The 19,752-nt window shown below is 42.9% G+C and overlaps 1 protein-coding gene across 2 annotated transcripts in view; it reads left to right on the top strand.

The window, feature by feature from the left end:
• Positions 1-19,752, top strand: part of igsf21a (immunoglobin superfamily, member 21a) — a 360,747-nt gene that overhangs the window by 194,944 nt on the left and 146,051 nt on the right. For both annotated transcript variants that reach the window (XM_050038823.1, XM_050038824.1), the window contains one exon: positions 6,734-6,855. In XM_050038823.1, coding sequence (XP_049894780.1) covers positions 6,734-6,855 — 122 coding nt within the window. The remainder of the gene's footprint in view (positions 1-6,733; positions 6,856-19,752) is intronic.

The raw sequence follows: 19,752 nt of genomic DNA, 5'->3' as shown, positions 1-19,752 counted from the left end.
GCCGATCACAGGCACCCTTCTATGATGTAATCTGTAGTGATCTTAGACTGTAAAAGTAAGGTAGTGACTAGGGGTGTAACGATACATCGATCCACATCGATACATCAATTCAATGATTAACGATCCGATTATATCGATGCAAAATGAAAACATCGATCCATATCATCATCTTAAAGATACACATTTATTTTGAAATTCACATAGCACGTCTGTGTCACCATTTCTGGGCAAGCGCGCCTCCGCTCAAACAACAAACAAAGCTCAGAAATAAAATGGTCAGATCATATTCTAGTTGTTTTTGTGAGTTGATGTAAATGATTGTGCATATGATATTGCGTCATATCTATCGCAGGCTCCTGAATCGAATCGAATCAAAATCGTATCATGACAGACTTTGTGATATCGGCAAACATCGTATCGTCACCGTATCGATATAATATTGTATCGTGATGAAGCTGGTGATTTACACCCCTAGTAGTGACATGACAACACACAACGACCTTCGGAGGATGTTTTTTTTTTTTTTTCTGGTGGTGCAGTGGCAGAAGTGGAGCGATGTAGACGAATGAAAAATTAAAACAATTAACAGTTTATTTTGGGTGGTAAATGTAACAATACTACCTGAAATTCTGTTGCTAACATGTGATATTACTTTGTTACTGCTAAAAAGTAATATATTATTGTAACGTGTTAATTTTGTAACGTGTTACCCCCAACACTGGAAATTACCTACAGCATCAAAGAACTAGCAGCAACAAAAGCCAACTGTTGCACCGTCTACGTCACCTCACGTCGCCCTGTGTCAGTTGCATTTGAACACACTACAAAGACTACATCCAACGGCGAAGTAGCACGTACATTCTGCACCTGACAGGAAATAACGCAAAAAGGGAAACCGGAAGTCCGAGGAATGCATGAGATAAACAAAGTAGTGGAGTGACAGAGTGGTACATCCTGTCAGCCGAGGGGTTTCCTATCTGTGCAGTCGAGCACTGCAGCACCTCCACGGACTATTACATCCAGGTGGTCCCGGTGTTTCCTCCGCAGGCTCCACTTCACTCAGCTTCCCGATAAACCCGCTGCTTCTTCCCACTCTAACCTGAATAACAAACCGGGGCTCGGTGCTCCAGTTGGATCCAAACGGAGAGCCGGGGCTAGCTGGGAAGCTAGCGGAGGCTAACTGGCTGTGCTTCCCTCCAGTCATGCTGTGGCTATTCAGGTTAAAGTGGGAAGAAGCAGCGGGTCTGTGGGGCAGCTGAGTGAAGTGGAGCCTGAGGAAGAAACACCGGTTAGCCCCGGCTTCACTACATGCAGATTCACTTGCTACAGGAGCGAGGAATTAAAACCTGAACAGCCAATCAGAGTGATCTCTCACCGACAAACTCCGCCGCCGATTCAATATGCTCAATTGGACGAAAAGCCGCAGATGCTGAAGTGCCGACGGTGCGGGACACACCACAAGAACTAGGGCAACAAACGCTCACCGACGGCCCGACTTTGACTGAAGGCCAACCGTCGGCTTGGTGTGTCAGGGCCTTTACACTGTGCTATGTTAGAGTTTGTGTTTTTCAAAAAAAAAAAAAAAAGTGTGTTTAAGCAGGGCGCCCTCAGAAATTTTTCATATTGGGGATGGCCAGATGGGGCCATAACCTCTGGGTGGCAAACCAAACTCAAAAGCCATAACTGAATATGGGCAAACTGAAAACTATATCAATGTGGAGAGTTAAGGGATCACTTAATGAATACTTTGATTTCTTATTTTGCAGTTAAAAATACAAATTATCTGATGTGCTTGGGGTAGCACAGTCAACTTTCTTAGTTACACAACCATCCTGTCTTTTCATAGTTCCTCAAATTGGGTTGTTATCCTTTTCTTTGCTAAGATCAATACTCAGCTTTAATTTGAACGAATACAGTGATTGTGAGGAACAAAACATTTACTCTGAACAAGTTTCTCAAGTTAGGTGGGAGTCAAAGGTACCCATCAACCAGATTTTGACTCAGATATCTTGACGTGAGAGCTTAAGAGACCCTTTTGAAAATGGCCATGCCAGTAGTTCCCTCGCCAAAATCTAGCCTAATACAGACTGTTATTTTCCTCCCTTCCTGACAAGATGTGCCAGAATGACTGGTACCAATGGATGCCTTAGGTTGTCTAGTTTCATATGATAGCACCACCTTTGCTTGAAAAATGAGCACGCCACAGCCTCTTAAAGACAGTACAATCGGCCTTCAATTGTTTTTGCCGGAAGGGGGGCAGCTATCGTGTCAGGGGGCCCCTATGGCCCCCTCCTTTGGGTTGCCACTGTGTGTAAGGTGTTTGCTACGATGATGGAAAAGCTGCCATAGTGAGCTGCCAAGGTTATTGGAATTTAGTCAAGCTTAGCTCACAAACACATAGAGCAGGTTAGTCATATGAAAGGTCTGTGTCATCTTAGACCTGACCAACATCCATATGAGAACTCTGAACAACTACCTTGAGGCCATCGTGTTCGGGCCAACTCAGAGATGTAGCTCCAACAGAGGTGATGCAGTTGTAGTACAAATCTCAGAGGATCCAGTGCTGGTGCTTTTCTAAAATCCATGAGCAGACTAAATATTACTGTTACCTGCTAACAAGCTGAAATGTTGTCAACCCCAAATTGATGAAATGTGTCAGGGCCTTGTGTAAAGTCGCACAGTCAGTTGTTCACAGCTACTGTTGCCTGAGGGCTGAACACTTCAGTGGCTGCTTTAGGTCAGCTGAAAGGCTGCCATTGATTTGCAGAGTGTGTACATACACATGCGACCAGTGTTGGGCAAGTTACTCTTAAAATGTAATATTGTTTATGTCACTAGTTATTTTCATTTGAAAGTAATAAGACACCTCCAGTGTTACTGTCAGTGTAGAGTAGTGTGTCACCAACAACAGTTTATTGCAGTTCATTACAAATCCAGTGGAGGGGGATATTTTATATTCTAGTCCCGCCCACATGAAAGAGTACTGTTTGAAGCTGAAACGCTAAGCGGACCTAGGGTCTAGGTACCATGTCTGAAGGGTTACTTTTGGTTCCAGAGGTACTATACCGAAAGTGTTTTGTGGACTCAGGGCTTATAAGACCAGGACAGTGTGTTGGTGTTGCTCCGCCATTGTAGGGTCTATGGATTGAAACATATCCAACATGCTAACACACACTCAACAGCATCACCCAGATGTGCCGATCACAAGCACTGAATGGGGGTGGATTATTATACAACTTGCCATAACTTAGTAAAGTTATGCATAATTAAGATCGTGGTCGCTTTGAGTGACAGGCTGTCTGTCAGATCCACCTCTCTGTTCTCCACAGCTCCACCCTCTTGTCAAAATATGGTTATTTCTGGCTCCAAAAGTCCAAGATGGCAAAGGCCAAAATGTTACTTCAGGCTTCAAAATGGCAGTCAAAAAAAAAATGGCACAAATCAGTAGATGACGTCACAGTAGCTATGTCCATTATTTTTATACAGTTTATGGACAAGATACAAAAACAAGATTCTTTGCAGATATTTTTTCTGGTGTCACACTGGTGGAAGTGGTGCTATGTGGAAGAATGAAAAATAAAAAAATAAACATGTCATTTCAGGTGGTAATGCATTACTTGACATGTAGTACTCGTACTCATACTCGTCATCCTCCGCTTATCCGGGTCCGGGTCGCGGGGGGCAGTAGCTTCAGCAAAGAAGCCCAGACAGTCCTCTCCCCAGCCACTTCCGTCAGCTCTTCCGAGGGAACCCTGAGGTGTTCCCAGGCCAGCCGGGCGATGTAATCCCTCCAGTGTGTCCTGGGGTGGCCCCGAGGTCTCCTCCATGTTGGACATGCTCGAAACACCTCCCAAGGTGGTCCGGAAGGCATCCTTCCCAGATGCCCGAACCACCTCAACTTGCTCCTCTCGATGTGGAGGAGCAGCGACTCTACTCCGGGTTCCTCCCGGATGTCCGAACTCCTCACCCTGTCTCTAAGGCTGAGCCCAGCCACCCTGCAGAGGAAACTCACTTCGGCCGCTTGTACTCGCGATCTCGTTCTTTCGGTCACTACCCAGAGCTCGTGCCCATAGGTGAGGGTTGGAACGTAGATCGACCGGTAAATCGAGAGCTTCGCTTTCTGGCTAAGCTCCCTCTTCACCACAACGGACCGGTTAAGCGTCCGCATCACTGCTATCGCCCCAATCCGCCTATCAGTCTCCCGCTCCGTCCTACCCTCACTCGTGAACAAGATCCCGAGATACTTTAACTCCTCCACCTGAGGCAGGACCTTCCCCCCGACCTGGAGTGGCCAATCCAGCCTTTTCCGACTGAGGACCATGGCCTCAGACTCGGAGGTGCTGATTCTCATCCCAGCCACTTCACACTCGGCTGCGAACCATCCCAGCAAGAGCTGGAGGTCACTGTTTGATGGAGCTAGGAGGACCACATCATCCGCAAAAAGCAGGGACGAACCAAACCTGACACCCTCCACCACTCGGCTGCACCTAGAAATTCTGTCCATGAAAGTTATGAACATGACATGTAATAATCTTATCAAAATCCTATTAACAATGTGGTATATTACTTTGACATGGCAAAAAATATTGTTAAGTGTTAAGTTATCCAAAACAATGCATGCAACATGTAGTGTTGGCTGTTCTGTTGCAGACACACGCTCATGTAATGCTTCTGCAGTGATTAATGTGCATGATTTCCAGAGTATCCTATTCAGTTCTGTGTTTTGTAGTTATTACAGCTCCCCCAAACCCTAGTATGCTAATTCCAAATGTGAAAATTAAAATTTCAACAGCAGCTTACATCTTCATGATGCATAAACCTAAAACTAAATTTGACTTGAAGCTGCTGTGCTTCTGAAAGATTGGGTTGCTTCAAACAAGCAAGAAAATAATGAGCATCAATAAACAATTATTTGACTTATTGTCTGACTTTTGTTGTTTATACTTAGTGGTAGCAAATTATTCTGACAGGGAAAAAAAAGGGGGATACGTTTTTGAAGATTGGAAATAGAAATGAGAAAAATCCCTCTGTAAAATGGAAATGTCTTTGATTTAGTCTCACAGGTGCTTGGCCAAGCACTGTTCCTGTGTGAAATTGAGGAAGATAGAAGCAAGTAACTGGAAATGAACCATTCCAGTTTCATTGACAGTTTTGCTGCGTAATTTGTCTTTATGAATGCTTGCCCCACACTGTGCTAATCTGCAATGTATATCACTTTACATGTCCGTGACATCTCATTATTAATCCAGTAAAAATGTGCTGCCTCTCAGCTTTCTGTATAGGTGTCATACATCAAGAAAGTTAAGGGCGGCATTCTTTTAAAGCTCTGTCGAGACCATTGTCACATAAGGTGTTGTAGAGCCATGTCAGACAGAAATGTCTCTTGACTCCCCATGGTGGTGTTTCTAAAAGGTCCATTACTGTAACTACAGTGGTGGCACAAGTCTGGGTGGTTGGAAAGCACAATTTTCAAACATGGCTTTGCTTTTAGAGGCTGACCCTTTCCTGTTGCCTCTCCCCTGTTCTGCAGCTCAGAAACGAAGCCGCATCACGGCCGGGTGTCTACATCGAGCAATGATGTGAACTGTGTGTGTGAACTGATATTAAAAATGAGCAGATGGCCACAATACTCCCAGGTCCTCAACAAGGGTGCCAAAACCTTTCTTAGCCAAATGGTGTCACAAAAGTATAAAATCATATGCTCAAGTGGAGGAATGCTTTAGCAAAAGCATTTTGACCTTTTGGTATTCTAAATCTGTAAAAAAAAAACAAAAAAAAAAACAGCCTCTCTCTTATTGGTTACAGGTGATTTATTCCCACGCTCTTGCTTTTGGTTGTTTCAGCATTGTCAACTCCCTGTGCAGTACCACTTAGCAAACTAAGCCCCAGGCAGTGTGCTTTCTCCAGAGGCAAGAGGTTATATGAGTTACCCCACACTCACAGGGAACAATTGTTTGCTTATATAAACACAATTTGGCTTTGTCTCTTCATGAGGCGACGTGTAATTTATACATTATACGGACTAATCATGAAATGCTTTGACGTTGTTTACCTCACTGAAGGGATTGGATTGGATCAGAACGATAGCATCTTCACTGGCAAGCGGAAGAAGGATCCCTGGCCCACCAACAATTTCCTTCTTCAAAGCAGCATTAGTGGCTCCATTAAAATCCTGTCACCCTTTTTCCTTTATGGCTGTCTGTGGCTTCTGAGGAGAGGAGAAATCACAGTCATTCAAATGCTAAGTGACTTTAACACTCCTGTGAATATTAGAAAGGAAAGAACTACTCCATCATCTGCCATGCACAAAAAAAAGATGAGACCAGTGTTTTGAATATCCTATCCCCCTACCTCTGCAGTATCTCGTCACAAGCCATTACCTCTGCAGAAAGCAGACTGCTTGACACATGCATAACACCGTACTGTGTCAGTCTTCATTAAGACTTAACCATGTGCACGAACACATACCGTCAGACGCCTCAGAGACTGTCTCGCTGATGTTATCATGTCAGCAGCTTTTCAGTCCCTTGCTTTTAGACATTATAAAGGATGAGCTTATCATGGCTGCAAATGAATCAATGAGGTAATTGCAGACAGGAGTGCTATCTACACTCCAGGCCATGGGACAACAGTTTATGCGTAGGAGGAGCTCTAGGGGCTCAAAGGGTAGGCCCTGTCCCATCCATCATTAGAGGAATCATCTTATTAATGCTCTCTCTTTTTTGCTTCACAGGTCACAGATGGAGGGACCATCAAGCAGAAAATCTTCACCTACGATGCTATGTTTAATACCAATTACTCTCACATGGAGGACTACCGCAGGCGTGAAGACCTCGTGTACCAATCAACCGTCCGGTGAGCCTCAAAATCAATTGACTCTAAAACAAGACTACTGACTTCCTTTAAGGAATACTTACCCAAATGACCATTTGTGTATAAATAACTCACCCTTGTGAAAAAACATTGTTTTCCTCCTATGCATCCACAGTGAACAAAGAAACGGGGAAATTCTTGATGAATTGAAGTCTTTGGAGTCCACGTGTGGTGCCATGCCATTGTTCCAACGGCCCAAGATTCCAAAGCCCCATTAGTCTGAAAACTGTCCCATTGGACCGATAGCCCAATTCTTTGACAGCCTGTTATCCCAAAACCAAACGCCCATTGCTCCAAAGTCCTCTTTCTCATAAATGCTCACTCCCTGCAGCATGTGAGCTACTGATCCCAAATATTTTTACAAATCCTTCACTGCTTTTCTCAGCTGCATTTGAGCCACAGATCCTTGGTGTATTCACCGATCCTTCGTGGCATTTCCCAGTGGTGTCTGAGCTGCTGGTCCCGGGTGTTTTTACTACCCTTTGGGGGCGTTTCTGAGCTGTGTTTAAGCCACTGATCCTGGGTATTTTTACACACCCTTCACAGCGTTTCCAGCTGCATTTGAGTCACTGAACCCAGGTTTTTTTCTACCGACCCATCCCTTCTTTTTCAGTGGCTTTTGTGCCACCAAACATGAGTGTTTTAGCCAAAACATGATTGTCTTCTAACCATAACCCAGTGGTTTTCATGTCTAAACCGAAACTCACATTCGCCACTGCATTGTTAAGAAATGTAAAGTTTCAACGTATCCACTACAAATGAATGTACAGATGTAATGGATCCATGATTTACAGAAACGTAGGCTACAATGCAAACATTTCTTCTAGTGATTCGGTTGTCTGACTGCAGGGAGTGTGTATTTTTGGAGAAACTGGACCTCAGAGTAGTGGACATTTGTTTCTGGGATAACAAGCTCTCGGAGATTATCCAGTTGTATGCCAGTGCTTGCCAAACAAACAGCCATTTCTGTTGGTAAACTGAACTGGAAGTGAAACTTCATCATGCTATCTTGAAAGCCACACTCCATTGACAAAACAGTAATTTTACCTTGCTGAACATGGGAGCTACTGGTCTACCACCGCCTCGATCAGTTTGGTGATCAGAACTATCCCTTTATAACACCAAAGTCCCACAAAGCACACGTCAACGGTCATTTGTGGGGTGAAGCATTCCTTTAACTCTGTTCGTGATGTGTTACCTGCTTTTGCTCCATTTATTTTGCCGAATTAGTAAATTGCAAAATATGTCAAACTTGCTGTGTAATCAAACGACCTCTTGATGCCGTGTAAGGTAAATACACCGAGATGACCTTCTGCTCCGTGCTACACAACTTTATTCCCAGCCATCTGCCGCTGGTCAGACCAGGCCAGACAGGAGTGACTGGGCAAAGGGGTCAGTGCATTATTACATGAGGACAGGAGGCATCGGCGAACTCTAATCAGCAGCTTTGCTCAGGATAAAGAGTTCAGTGTTAAAGATTTAGCCAACATCTGGTCGGGCTGGTCCTTATTCCAGCCACAGTGGTGCATATATCCCAGGTAGCACAGCCCTGCTCAGGCATATAATCACTGAGGTGAACATGCAGCGGCTTGCCTCACCCATCTTTCAAGTCTCTATGATCCATACACAGCCCCACTGTGTATGCATTAACAGGTTTTACTGAGCGAGAGCAAGAGATGGAGAAAGAGAGAGCAGTAGGACGAGGAGTCATCTGGCTGTGGTTGGCTTGATTACACGTTTAAGGCGTCCTGGGGACTGTCTTCTTTTACCCGGGGCCTCAACAATACAGCTGGCAGCTGTCTGCCCATCTCCTCATTTCTTGCTCCCTCTGCTCTGGCTCTCCTCCCACTGCAGACATCCCTGTCTGAATGTTCAGCAACACAAAGGAAGTGCTGGCCATACATTGCACCCTACGACTTCATTTAAAGCTGGAACGTTTCACTCTTTGCATCCTTTTGTAGCAATCCTTCTTTCCTTGTTCCCTTTCATCCCTTCTTTGTTCTGCTGCTTTTCTTTGATTCTGCTCATGTACATTCCTACCTCGCTGTTTTTTTTTTCCTCTCCTCCTTTTTCCCCTCTTTTTTTCCCATGTGTGGTGTGGCTGCCCAGCTGAGGATGATTTATCTGGACAATCCTACTATCCCTTTGGGAGAGTAGGCATCATCACAATGGAATGGCGCACACACTTACATGCACACGGACATGGAATCATGAATGCACACGCAAACAGAAAACATAACCTATCACGCTCGGACACACACACACACACATACAAACATACATACAGGAAGTGAGATAAAGTCTAATACACAGAAGGGAAAGGCGGATTTCAAATGAATCCGCATCAGAAACAGTTGGATGCCGCCTGCGCTGACCTGTATCCGGATCTGTATCAGAATGCTTAGCCTGTGTTAGTCAGCCAGAGAGAAATGTGGACTCCTGCCACAGTCACACCATTCTTCCAGTCAAGAAAAAAAAAAAATTCCCTCTTACTGGTCACGGTCCCACTTTCATGGTGTAACACAGAGGCTCAAGACTACTAAGAAATGCAAAAAGCTGAATTTTTGCTCGCTATAATCTCCCATTTCCACCTGAGAATGGTAAATCTTCTGTACAAAGCCGTAGCAGTCTGACAAATCCACTTGTACGACCAAAAAATGAATGCCTCAATATTCTGTATCTTTTATAAACTCTGAGCATTTTGTGGAAAACTATATTTTTAGCTTTTCCCTTTTCTCCTTTTGTAGAATACTCTTTCCTCACAGCAACGTGTGATTATTGTGCCATAATAGACTAACAGCGATAGAGATTATTTTTTTTCCCCCTCACATGCAATTATTAGATAGTTCCAGAAGTGACACTGATATTGACTTCATCTAAGATTGCCTGGTATTGTGTGTCTTTGACAGCTTTTCGTCACAATCTTTCAAAGACTGGAAGCAGCTGTAACTTTCTCTGTATTTAAGTGCCAATGCATAGATTAGTCCTTGTAAGGCTAATGACAGATCTTGCATGTGGCTGATGACACTTGAAGTTTGGAGGACCTCCAGTATTCAAGCTCCAATCATGAAAGAGCATGAGTATGCATTTATTTGTCTTTTTTTAAAGATCCTTAAATGTACCAGAAATGATGAATGCAGCACATCAAGGGCGTGCATAGGTTTGGTTTTACTAGTGTTAGAGACTAGGCTGCATCACACCAAATCAGACGTTGCAGTGATTAGCCGCAGGGTTGTGTGGTGGCGTGGGGGTGTCACTTAAATGGCCCATTTGTGAGGGAGTGGAGGATGGAGACCAGTTATAGAAGCTACAGAAAGCCAATCTCTCCATCTCAGCGGCTGAATATAAGGTACATTTGTTAAAAATGAATTGCTTTTGATTATCATCACTGTAGTATCTTTACTGCCACAAAAGACCCATTTGCACACACACAAAAAAAAAGTGCTCTCCTTTGTAGGATAATACACACCAGCTGTTAATGTATACTTTATTCCTTTTACTCATTATGAAGTGGTTCTCAAACTTTTTGTGCCCAGCGCCCACCAAAGGGCAAGCCAGAATCTCAAGGCACACCTGCACAATAGCTTCTTCAACATGTGTTATCACTCTTATCACGACATGAGCCAATAAAAATTGGAAAAAAATAAAACAAGTAGCTTTCTTGATACTGTCTACTGACAGTTTTTTCTCTTTTCTTTTGAGGGGAAGGTCATCTTCACTGGTGCTTTGTTGTAATTTATTCCATATAGTAAAGCAATCCATTGTACCACTCACGACTTTCTCCTTTTGAATGTTATCATCCCTCACACTTTTTTAGCTAGAGTTGCCTCTTTATTAGGAAATGGGTGTGCACAACCTACTGATACAGTCAACAAAAAATGAGTTCCCAACATTTTGTTAAGGCCCTGTAAATATTGTAATAATAATATTTGGTTATCACAAAATCCCACGGCACACCTGGATTTCCAGCATCCCTTGGGGTCCCACAGTCATAGCCTAGACGCACTCCCCAAATTGAAATGAATTGAACGACAGTGTTTCCACCGCAATGCCTGATTTGGTGTAAATGCAGCCCAGTGGTGGTGTGTTTTGTTTTTTTAACTAATTTTTTTTATTTTCAATATTCAGGACTACACACTCCCCCCCACATCTTCCCACTCCCTACATCCACATTCAGCAACAGATTTCTCCTTAGTCAGTAGTTCGAGGTCCCACAGTTTAAAACATTCTGTGTCACACTCACTTTTGGCCATGTCATTGAGCTAGTTTGCTGTCTCTGTCAAGTAGCTGTCTGAAAGTCATTCTCTCGACAGCAGAAAACAGCGCTTCAAAATAAAAGCTCTGTGCTAGAAATTCACTGAACTTATGTGACTGTGAATGTGACTGTCTGCAAGTGTAAGTAATGAGTGATCTCTTCCATACAATACAATTCCCATAGTGTTTGTAATCAGATTGCATGAGTAGGGGGGTCTGGATCAAGACAGCTAATAGTGATACATTTGATAGCTGCAGTAAATAGAATCTGAAGAACACAGGTATGTGCCCGTCTTTGAATACTGTCTAGTAATACTCCATGGGGTCCCTGGGAAAGTCAGTGGTGGTGTGTTTGAGTGTAATTTCTTTCCCCCGCCCCTAGGAGCGCTCTCCTCGAGTCTTTTTTTAACTCTAATCCTTGCTCTAAATGCTGTGTTTTTTTTTAAACCTTGAGCATCCACTCCAGAGGCTTTTCTTGGACGCTTCCTTGGATTTTCCCCCATTGCTTCCGCCACACTCAGCTGCTGCTCCGTTGTTACGGTCTCTCAACCTTTCCTGCCCCCTTTAGCTCTGGCTGGTTGAAGTAAAACACATTGCTTCCAGTGCATCAGTGCAGGAAAGATGCAACAGACATCTGACACCACAACTCAGGTATACTGTGAAATGCAGTGAGCTCTCCCTGGCAGTGATAGGTTTATCAGCATTTTGTGAACTTGTTTGACAAGGGCTTGAATGCAGCTGATGTTCCTTTGTGTGGAAAAGTCCCACACTCCAGCTTTGAAGTGCCACCAGGCTTTGTGTGGGCATTATCAGCTCGTGGGCTGCTGCTTGTGGCAGAAGAAAATGAAAGGTTTGGTTGTCTAAATATGAAGACAACTCTCTTTTTATGATTACCCCCACAAACATGCAAAAAAGGCCACATCTGCCCATAATGATAAAAACCAACAGCTTCAAACTCCTCGCTGTATACACACAGCTGACACAAAGCCAGCCAACAGCCACTATACCTACTCTGGGTGACCAGATGATGAGGTTGTCCCCATCCCTCACTGCCTCTCTTTTTACCATCAACGCTGCTGAGCCGCCCAGGTATTGTGCTGACATTAAAGGACGACTTTTTTTGTCAGTGTCCGACACTGAAGTCACTGCCCAAGCGCCGGATTTCGACGACCTCTGAGTGAGACCGAAGTCACTGCCCAAGCGCCGGATTTCGACGACCTCTGAGTGAGACCGGGTTGTTGAAGTCACTGCCCAAGCGCCGGATTTCGACGACCTCTGAGTGAGACCGGGTTGTTGAAGTCACTGCCCAAGCGCCGGATTTCGACGACCTCTGAGTGAGACCAGGTTGTTGATGTTGTTTTTGTTTGAACTTTTTATGACAGAGGTCTATCTCTGTCATAAAAATTCAAACAAAAACAACATCAAGAGGTCGTCGAAATCCGGTGCTTGGGCAGTGACTTCAGTGTCAGACAGTCACGAAAAAAGTTGTCCTTTAACGTTGGCATGATACGCGGGCGGCTCAGCAGCATCAGGGGGACACATGGCAGGAGAAGAACAAAAGTTAGGGTGGCGAAAGTCCGAGTAGGTTTGGCGGAAGGGGTGGTGGACGGGTCAAACAAACACAGACTTTCACTCAGGAGAGCAGTGTTGCCATCCGGTAAGATTATAAAGCCAAAGGCAGTTCTTTTTTCCTAAACCCAACCACGTGCGTTAGTTGTTGGACGAAAAAAAACCCTCTGTTCGCGTTGGTTTACTCATGTAGTGTAATGTATATTTTGAAAGACACTGTATATAAATGGTAAATATCCTGTGGAAACGGAAGTGTATTTTAAAGAAGACAATGCATGTAACAGGTAGAACTTGAAAAGGCGTTCCAGAACGTCAACAACCAACGCACCCAGAGTATCTTGCACATTGTATCTTGACATGGAAGGTCCATGATCAAACGTTGATATGTGACAAGGTTGGAGTGAGAATGTGTTGAGTATAAACTTCCTGCAGTAACTGCATAGATCTGATACTAAATTGAAAGGGTTAAACACCTCTGTGGAGTTCAAATGACACAAATTGTTTGAGATCGTTAAAACCATGACGATGAAAAATTGCTAAACGCCGGAAGGGACATGTCCCGAATGTCCATATGCAAGTGAACGACTTTGCTGTAACCATCAAACAGACAGAGTGAAATGAAATTCCTTGTCTCCTTTAAATTGCGTTGTGATATTACTAAATCAATACAAATCATAAATAATTTTTTCAGTCTTTATATTTCATAGGAGCAATGATAATGGAACTTTATTTTGATTTCTCCCCTTTCACTCTTATTCTATCTAATGAAAGCCTTGTTGTACTGGCAATTTCAGAAGGTAGCACAGCTCAGTGAAGTGTTTTAGTGACTGATAAATATTTCTGTGGGAAGTTGTGTTAAAAAAGGCAATTTCAATTTTGATTACAGGTACGAATTAAAAATAGTAATTCAGATTTCTTCCCTCTCAATGCTACACTGAAAGTGAATGTGTCTACTGCAGCGTCCTACATTAAAAAGCATTTAGAATTAACTTCTGTGGGTGTATTTTGATTTTATATGGCAAAATTTGGTTCCAAGTACTGTGGTGGATCAAGGATTTTATCACCAATTTTATTTGAGGTGTAAAAAGTATTTGAGTATGCGCTGTAAGAAATGTTCTTGGATAGTAATAAGTATTTGCTTCTTAAATTGGTGATGAATTAGGCGCAAAATATATATATTTGATTCACAGTGAATGGGGCTTTAGAGCGTCTATAATCAGCGAAGTCTTTTTGTGAGCTGTCTTTGTGGGCCCTTACTCTTGTTTCAGTAATACCTCCATGCTTTCTACCTATTTATCGCCGAGCTCGCCTCTTTGCATCTGTGTGGATTTGAATCCATGAATGCGGTACGGATAGCAAACAACAGAACTCGAGCTTTGTGGATAAGAACAGAGAGATGAGCTACATCAGCACTTACTATAATGTAACCAGCCAGCACAAAGCCAATCACACCTCCCTTGGCACTCGGAGAATCACAGCATTATCCTCGTCATTTTGTTTCATGCTCATTCCTTAAGGAAACATGGGTGATTACAAACCTCGCCTTGCATCCCGCCCTCTAGGCAATTTGCCTCTACTTTCCACCGAGTGTGTGCTGACTTACAGTCGCCAGTCCTGACCCATTCAAGCGTAATGCTTCAGGCCAGAAAGAGTATCTGACAATGTGCTAGTTAATTTGATGCAGAGATTGACTGGATGAGCTATCAGACGGCGCTCTGTCAAGACTGCTCTTTTTCACCCTCCATCTAGGCAGTTGCATTTGCTTGCATTTGTAGGCAGGAGGAGTCCTGCAGGAAGGCCTACATAACAGGAAAGAGCTTTCAGATGCAACTCCTAGGGGACAATCGATCTCTCTTTGCGGTGTGCTGTTTTTGCTGCTCCTCCATGGGGGCCCATTGCTATCGATCTCCACAGTGTATGTGCTGTTTTCTGGTGTACAGGGGAGAGTTTGTTGTGTGTTTAATGTGGTTTGCTGGAGAGTGTTCGTCTATTCAATTACCTATTCACTGGGTTGCGTATTAAACATGTTTAAGTTGTCCTGATGTTAAGCTTTGTTGTGCAAAGCTGTGGAAAAGGCTTGTAATTTTTGTTTCATGCTTTCAGCATCTACCTTCATTTGTGTTATTGCTAATCAGACTTTAATAACTCACTGATTAAAGCTGTAATAAATAACTTAAAAATACCTTTATGTCATATTTGCTGAAACTCTCATAACAAACACCATTAGATGGTAACTAACCGGTTAATTGTTAAGAAAAAAATGCAAAATAATGTGAAGTACAAGAGGTCTTTCCTTTTAGTCCAGTGCTTCATTGACTCAGTGAGCTTTAGCATAGTATTTCAGAGCACTGGCCATTTAGAGGTGGTGAAACTGTTATGTTTTGTGATGTAAATGTTTTGTCTGTTGGCTTTGCTGACAGACAGTCGGCTAGCCACGTTAACATATTGAAACATAGCGCTCACTGCCCACTCTCCATTCACCAAAGGTTAGCTAATGTTAGCCTTGGCTGCTCTGCAATGCACATCAGCAAGGCCAGGTGGAAGCTAGCCTAGCAGCACCGCTCATTTGCAGTTACCGCTGGTAACATTGTACCGGTGGTTGGATAACATTGGTGCAGAAACATGATAGCCACCCTTCAGTTTTCCCTTAGATAGCTGCATTGAGTATGCTGCTTCATTTTAAGCCGTAAAACCCCTTTAGCATTGTTAGCTATGTTAGCACCCCTAGCCCTGCTGACAAAGCTAACGGTGCTAACAGAGCTAACAGTAAAACTTACAATGCTAAAGGGGCTTTGTGGCTCAAAAACATATTTTAGTGTACTGTTGAGTTGTAAAATGATAAAGTTTGCTCCAGCAGGTTCGGCAGCGCTTCGATTTGCCTCAACTGTTTTCACAATGTTTTCATTTTACAGCTAAACAGTACACTAAAAAAAAGCAGCTTTATGGCGTGTGTCTGAGTACAATTTCTTTCCCCCGCCCCTAGGAGCACTTTCTTCAAGTCTTTTTGCTCTGAGTGCTGTTTTTTTTGTTTTTGTTTTCTTTTTTAAACCTTGAGCATCCACTGCAGGGGCTTTTCTTGGATGCCCCTCACTTGCAATTACCACTGGTAACGCCATACCAGTGGTTGGTTGACGTTAGTGCAGAAACACAATGGCCTCCCTTCAGTCTCCCCCCAGATAGCTGCATTGAGTAAGCGGCTTCATTTTGAGCCATAAAGCCCTTCAGCATCGTTGACTATGTTAGCACCACTAACCGTGTTGACACAGCTAATGGTGCTAACAGTAAAGTTTACAATGCTAAAGGGGTTTTATGGCTCACAAATGTATTTCAGTGTACTATTTAGCTGTAACATGATAAGTTTGCTCCAACTGGTGGGCAGTGCTTTAATTTTGCCTCTACTTTTTTTCAAAATGTTCTCATTTAACAGCTAAACAGTAGACTTAAATATGTTCCTGAAAACATTTGAGTTGTTAAATGGCAATGTAGTGACAGAATCTTGATTAATTTGATCAGCGCTGCCTAGTTTGACAGCTTGACTGCAGCTCACGAGCAGAGATTGATACGATTGACAGCTGCGATAGAGACTCCTCGGCTCTGATCGGTTGTTTTAATTCATGTTCGGTGGATTCTTGCAAATGCCAGTAGACGCACAATGAGGAAGAGGAGGTACTTTTTTTTTTTCACAGATGATCTGTTTAATGCACTACTGTGTGGATTTAGTGAGTTGCATCAAATATGACAAAAGGTTACTTTTATAAGTTACCAGCTGTAGCCTTTAATGACGTGTGGGATTTCAAAATAAAGTCAAGGACTAAAGGATTCAAAGGAGCAATGAAACATGGAAAAATGGCAGAGGGAGGCATAAGGGTGGGGTTGGAGTGTTAACAGGAAGGGGGCTGTGGGCCCAGAAAGTAGGGTAAGTGGAAGATACAGAGGGAATTGTCGGGTAAAATGTGAACTGTGAACAGGAAACATGCTCTGCAAAAGGTAGACTGGATCCACATAGTGTTACTGTGTGGATAAATCTAATGCTAGTATACTTACTGCAGGACTCAAAACACTCATAAATGTTTGCTTAACAGTTTGCGTAAGTGCTCTCAAAACTACTATTTACCAAGGTAAAATCACATGCTTGTAACTGTGTGCCACAGTTGATGCTAGTCCTGATTTATAAGGATAATCAGAGCAATAATCCTGAGGAAAAAAAAGCTTTAGTATAAAGTATATTATGCTGTCTTTCCAATTATTTCATTCAAATGGGGATTTCATTCCCATTGAGATTTCAAACATTAGCTGACCCATTATTAGCGAATGGGGGACAGCTGTAAAAATGAGCTTGAGCACTCTCGGAGTCACGTGTTCCATTTTTGTGAACAGATTCTCAATGGACTAGCACCTCTGAAATACATGACATCAAAGATTAGAGGGGGTGTTGAAAAATTAATTCCACCAGTCTTAATATTTAACAGAAGTCTCAATGTTAGGAGTACAACCTTTCCTCTTTTCCTTCCCCGAATTATGATGGATATGTCTTGCTGTCAAACTGGCTGAGACTTCAGAGGCAGGCAGCCACTCAGAAATGCTGTGGTTGGGGGTTTCTTTGTGGCCTCCTCACCCCTCTTCCGGCAATACTTCCCATGTCTTGAATTATCTTATCTCTGGGTTCCTTTCTCTGCACTTGTCTTGGTTTGAGTCCATGAATGCAGCAGTCAGGATTGTATTGTAACAGAACTACGGCTTTCTTTGTAAAAACAAAGCAACGGGCTACATCAGCGTTTACTATAATGTAGCCAGCGAAGACAAAGCCAATTACCTCCCCCACCCGCCACCACGGAGAGATTCACTGTGCTATTCTCATCATTTTCCACTGTGGTGAAAAAAGAAAAGGAAAAAAAGACTTACTTGTTTTATGCTCATCCCTCGAGGAAGTGCTGGTGGAGACAACCTCACTTTATATCTCAGGATGTTCAGTCTTTTTTATATATTCTTACCTTTTTCAAATATTTGTTTATGATTGGCTCATCCAGGAAAACTTTACTTTCTTGTATCAAGTGCATGCACTCAGGGCTAGTTCAAACTTTATGGTTTTTATTGATAATCCCAACCGCCCTGGTGAGTCAGGGCAGCAAATAATGTTAGTCAGGTTTCATTAAGTTCTGTTAAATATTTTAGGATTTCAAAAGAACCAAGAAAACGCAGAACAAATACAGAGAGATAAAAAGGAAAATCAGCTCAGTTGCCAGAAGAAAATGTTAAGTTTTGCAAACCATGGATACGTTATATTTGTATGATTCATATGTATCATAATTATGCTTCTGAAGTGATGAGGTATATGAGCTTACCTTGATTGGGAGGTGGAGGGGATGGTGGATGATGTGACAGCTAGACGAGACGCCTGCCAAGCTGCAGACCACTGTTAATTTAGGGCTGCCCCCGACTAAAAATTTTCCTAGTCGTCCAATAGTCGTCATTTAGGGCCATTAGTCGACCGCACATTTACAATATTAATTAAATTAATAAATGATATATTTTGGGCAGGACAACACAATGGTTTGAGTTGAAGGTGTGAGAAAGAATAGTATCAGTAACATTGTTAACACTGTGCTACATTACAGAGAAATACAAAACCGTACTAATGAACCTTCATTAATATAGGCCTATATTTTATCTACAAGTGCACGTCACACACTGAGCGAGCCGCCTGTTAATGACGCTGTGGGCTAATGGGCATGTAGCTACTTCCATGTTTCAGATGATACGTCATGTTTGTAGTCGACCAATGAAGATGAGTTTACATATCACCTTGGGTTCGTCCTTCACCTTCTCAAAATGATCCCACACTTTGGATTTCCTGCCCGACATGTTATTAACTAGCCTGTGGAATAACCGCAGGCACCAGCCCTGGGAATTAATGCTGTGTCTTTGACTGCCTGGAAAACGCGAGGTCAGGCGCTAGGCACTACTCTTGTGCCTTTTTTGTGCCGGCTTTTAAGAGCATGGCGGCAGGTTGCGGCAGGAGCTAGTCTTCTTAAATAAGTGTGTAGGCCTAACGTCCGTGGGACAGATGTAAAGCTCTGGGTAGCCCTGCACTAACATGATCAACTTTTCCGTGTTTATCAGACTGAATATTTACAGTAGTAGGGAAAGATATCTGTCGGCTGTGATTGGTTTGTAACGTGACTCCTGTCTGACTGCTGGGCGTGGCCACTTCCTGTGTCTGTCCTTTCAAATTAAATTCCCACATGGTCCAGTCATATAGGTTTGGATTTGTTTTGACAAGGCGCAGCCCCTAATAGAGTTTCACATGGGTTTTTTTTGTCAATTTTTCTTCTGCAACCAATGAAATCAGGTTGATTCTGATTGGTTCTGGTCGATTAACAATTAGTCAACCACTAGGGGGCAGCCCTAGTTTTACCAGTCATCGCTATGTTTCCAGCAGCTTCTAGCCACCAGATGTGACTGTTTTTGTGACCCATCATTGTATTTCCACAGGGGATAGTGCCAAAAAAGCAGCTGTTCTTACCAAGACATTATTGCCTTTTGAACTGGGATTGGGCCACCAAAAGTTGTTGTTTTATAACAAGACACTGCTGTATTTCCTGCTGGGATAATGCCACTGAGAGCAGTTGTTTTTTACAGAGCCATCGTTGCATTTCCAGTGATAATGCCACCAAAACCACATAGTCAGCACCAAAACATGATCTTTTGTAACCAAATGTTTTTTTGTGCATGAATCAAACCACACATTTACCACAGCATTCTGAAGCATAAAGAAACCTAGAGTTTCAATATATCTACTACATAATAATGCACATTTGTAACGTATCCATGGTTTGCAGAAGCGTGCAATGCTACCATTCATTCTGGCAGCTGGGTTGAAGAAAATCTTTGTCAGCAGGGCTGCCATCGAGGTCTTAAAGGGCCAGTGTGTAATATTTGGCATGGTTTATTGTCAATCTAAATCTGAATCTGAATATTCTACCCATTAATATGTTTATACAAGTGTATAATCGCTATAAAATAAAATTCGTTTGGTTTTCGTAGCCTTATAATTAT

This window comes from Epinephelus moara, chromosome 24 (assembly GCF_006386435.1).
Source record: "Epinephelus moara isolate mb chromosome 24, YSFRI_EMoa_1.0, whole genome shotgun sequence".
NCBI classification, from domain to species: domain Eukaryota; kingdom Metazoa; phylum Chordata; class Actinopteri; order Perciformes; family Serranidae; genus Epinephelus; species Epinephelus moara.
This window is presented reverse-complemented; position numbering and strand designations above follow the sequence as displayed.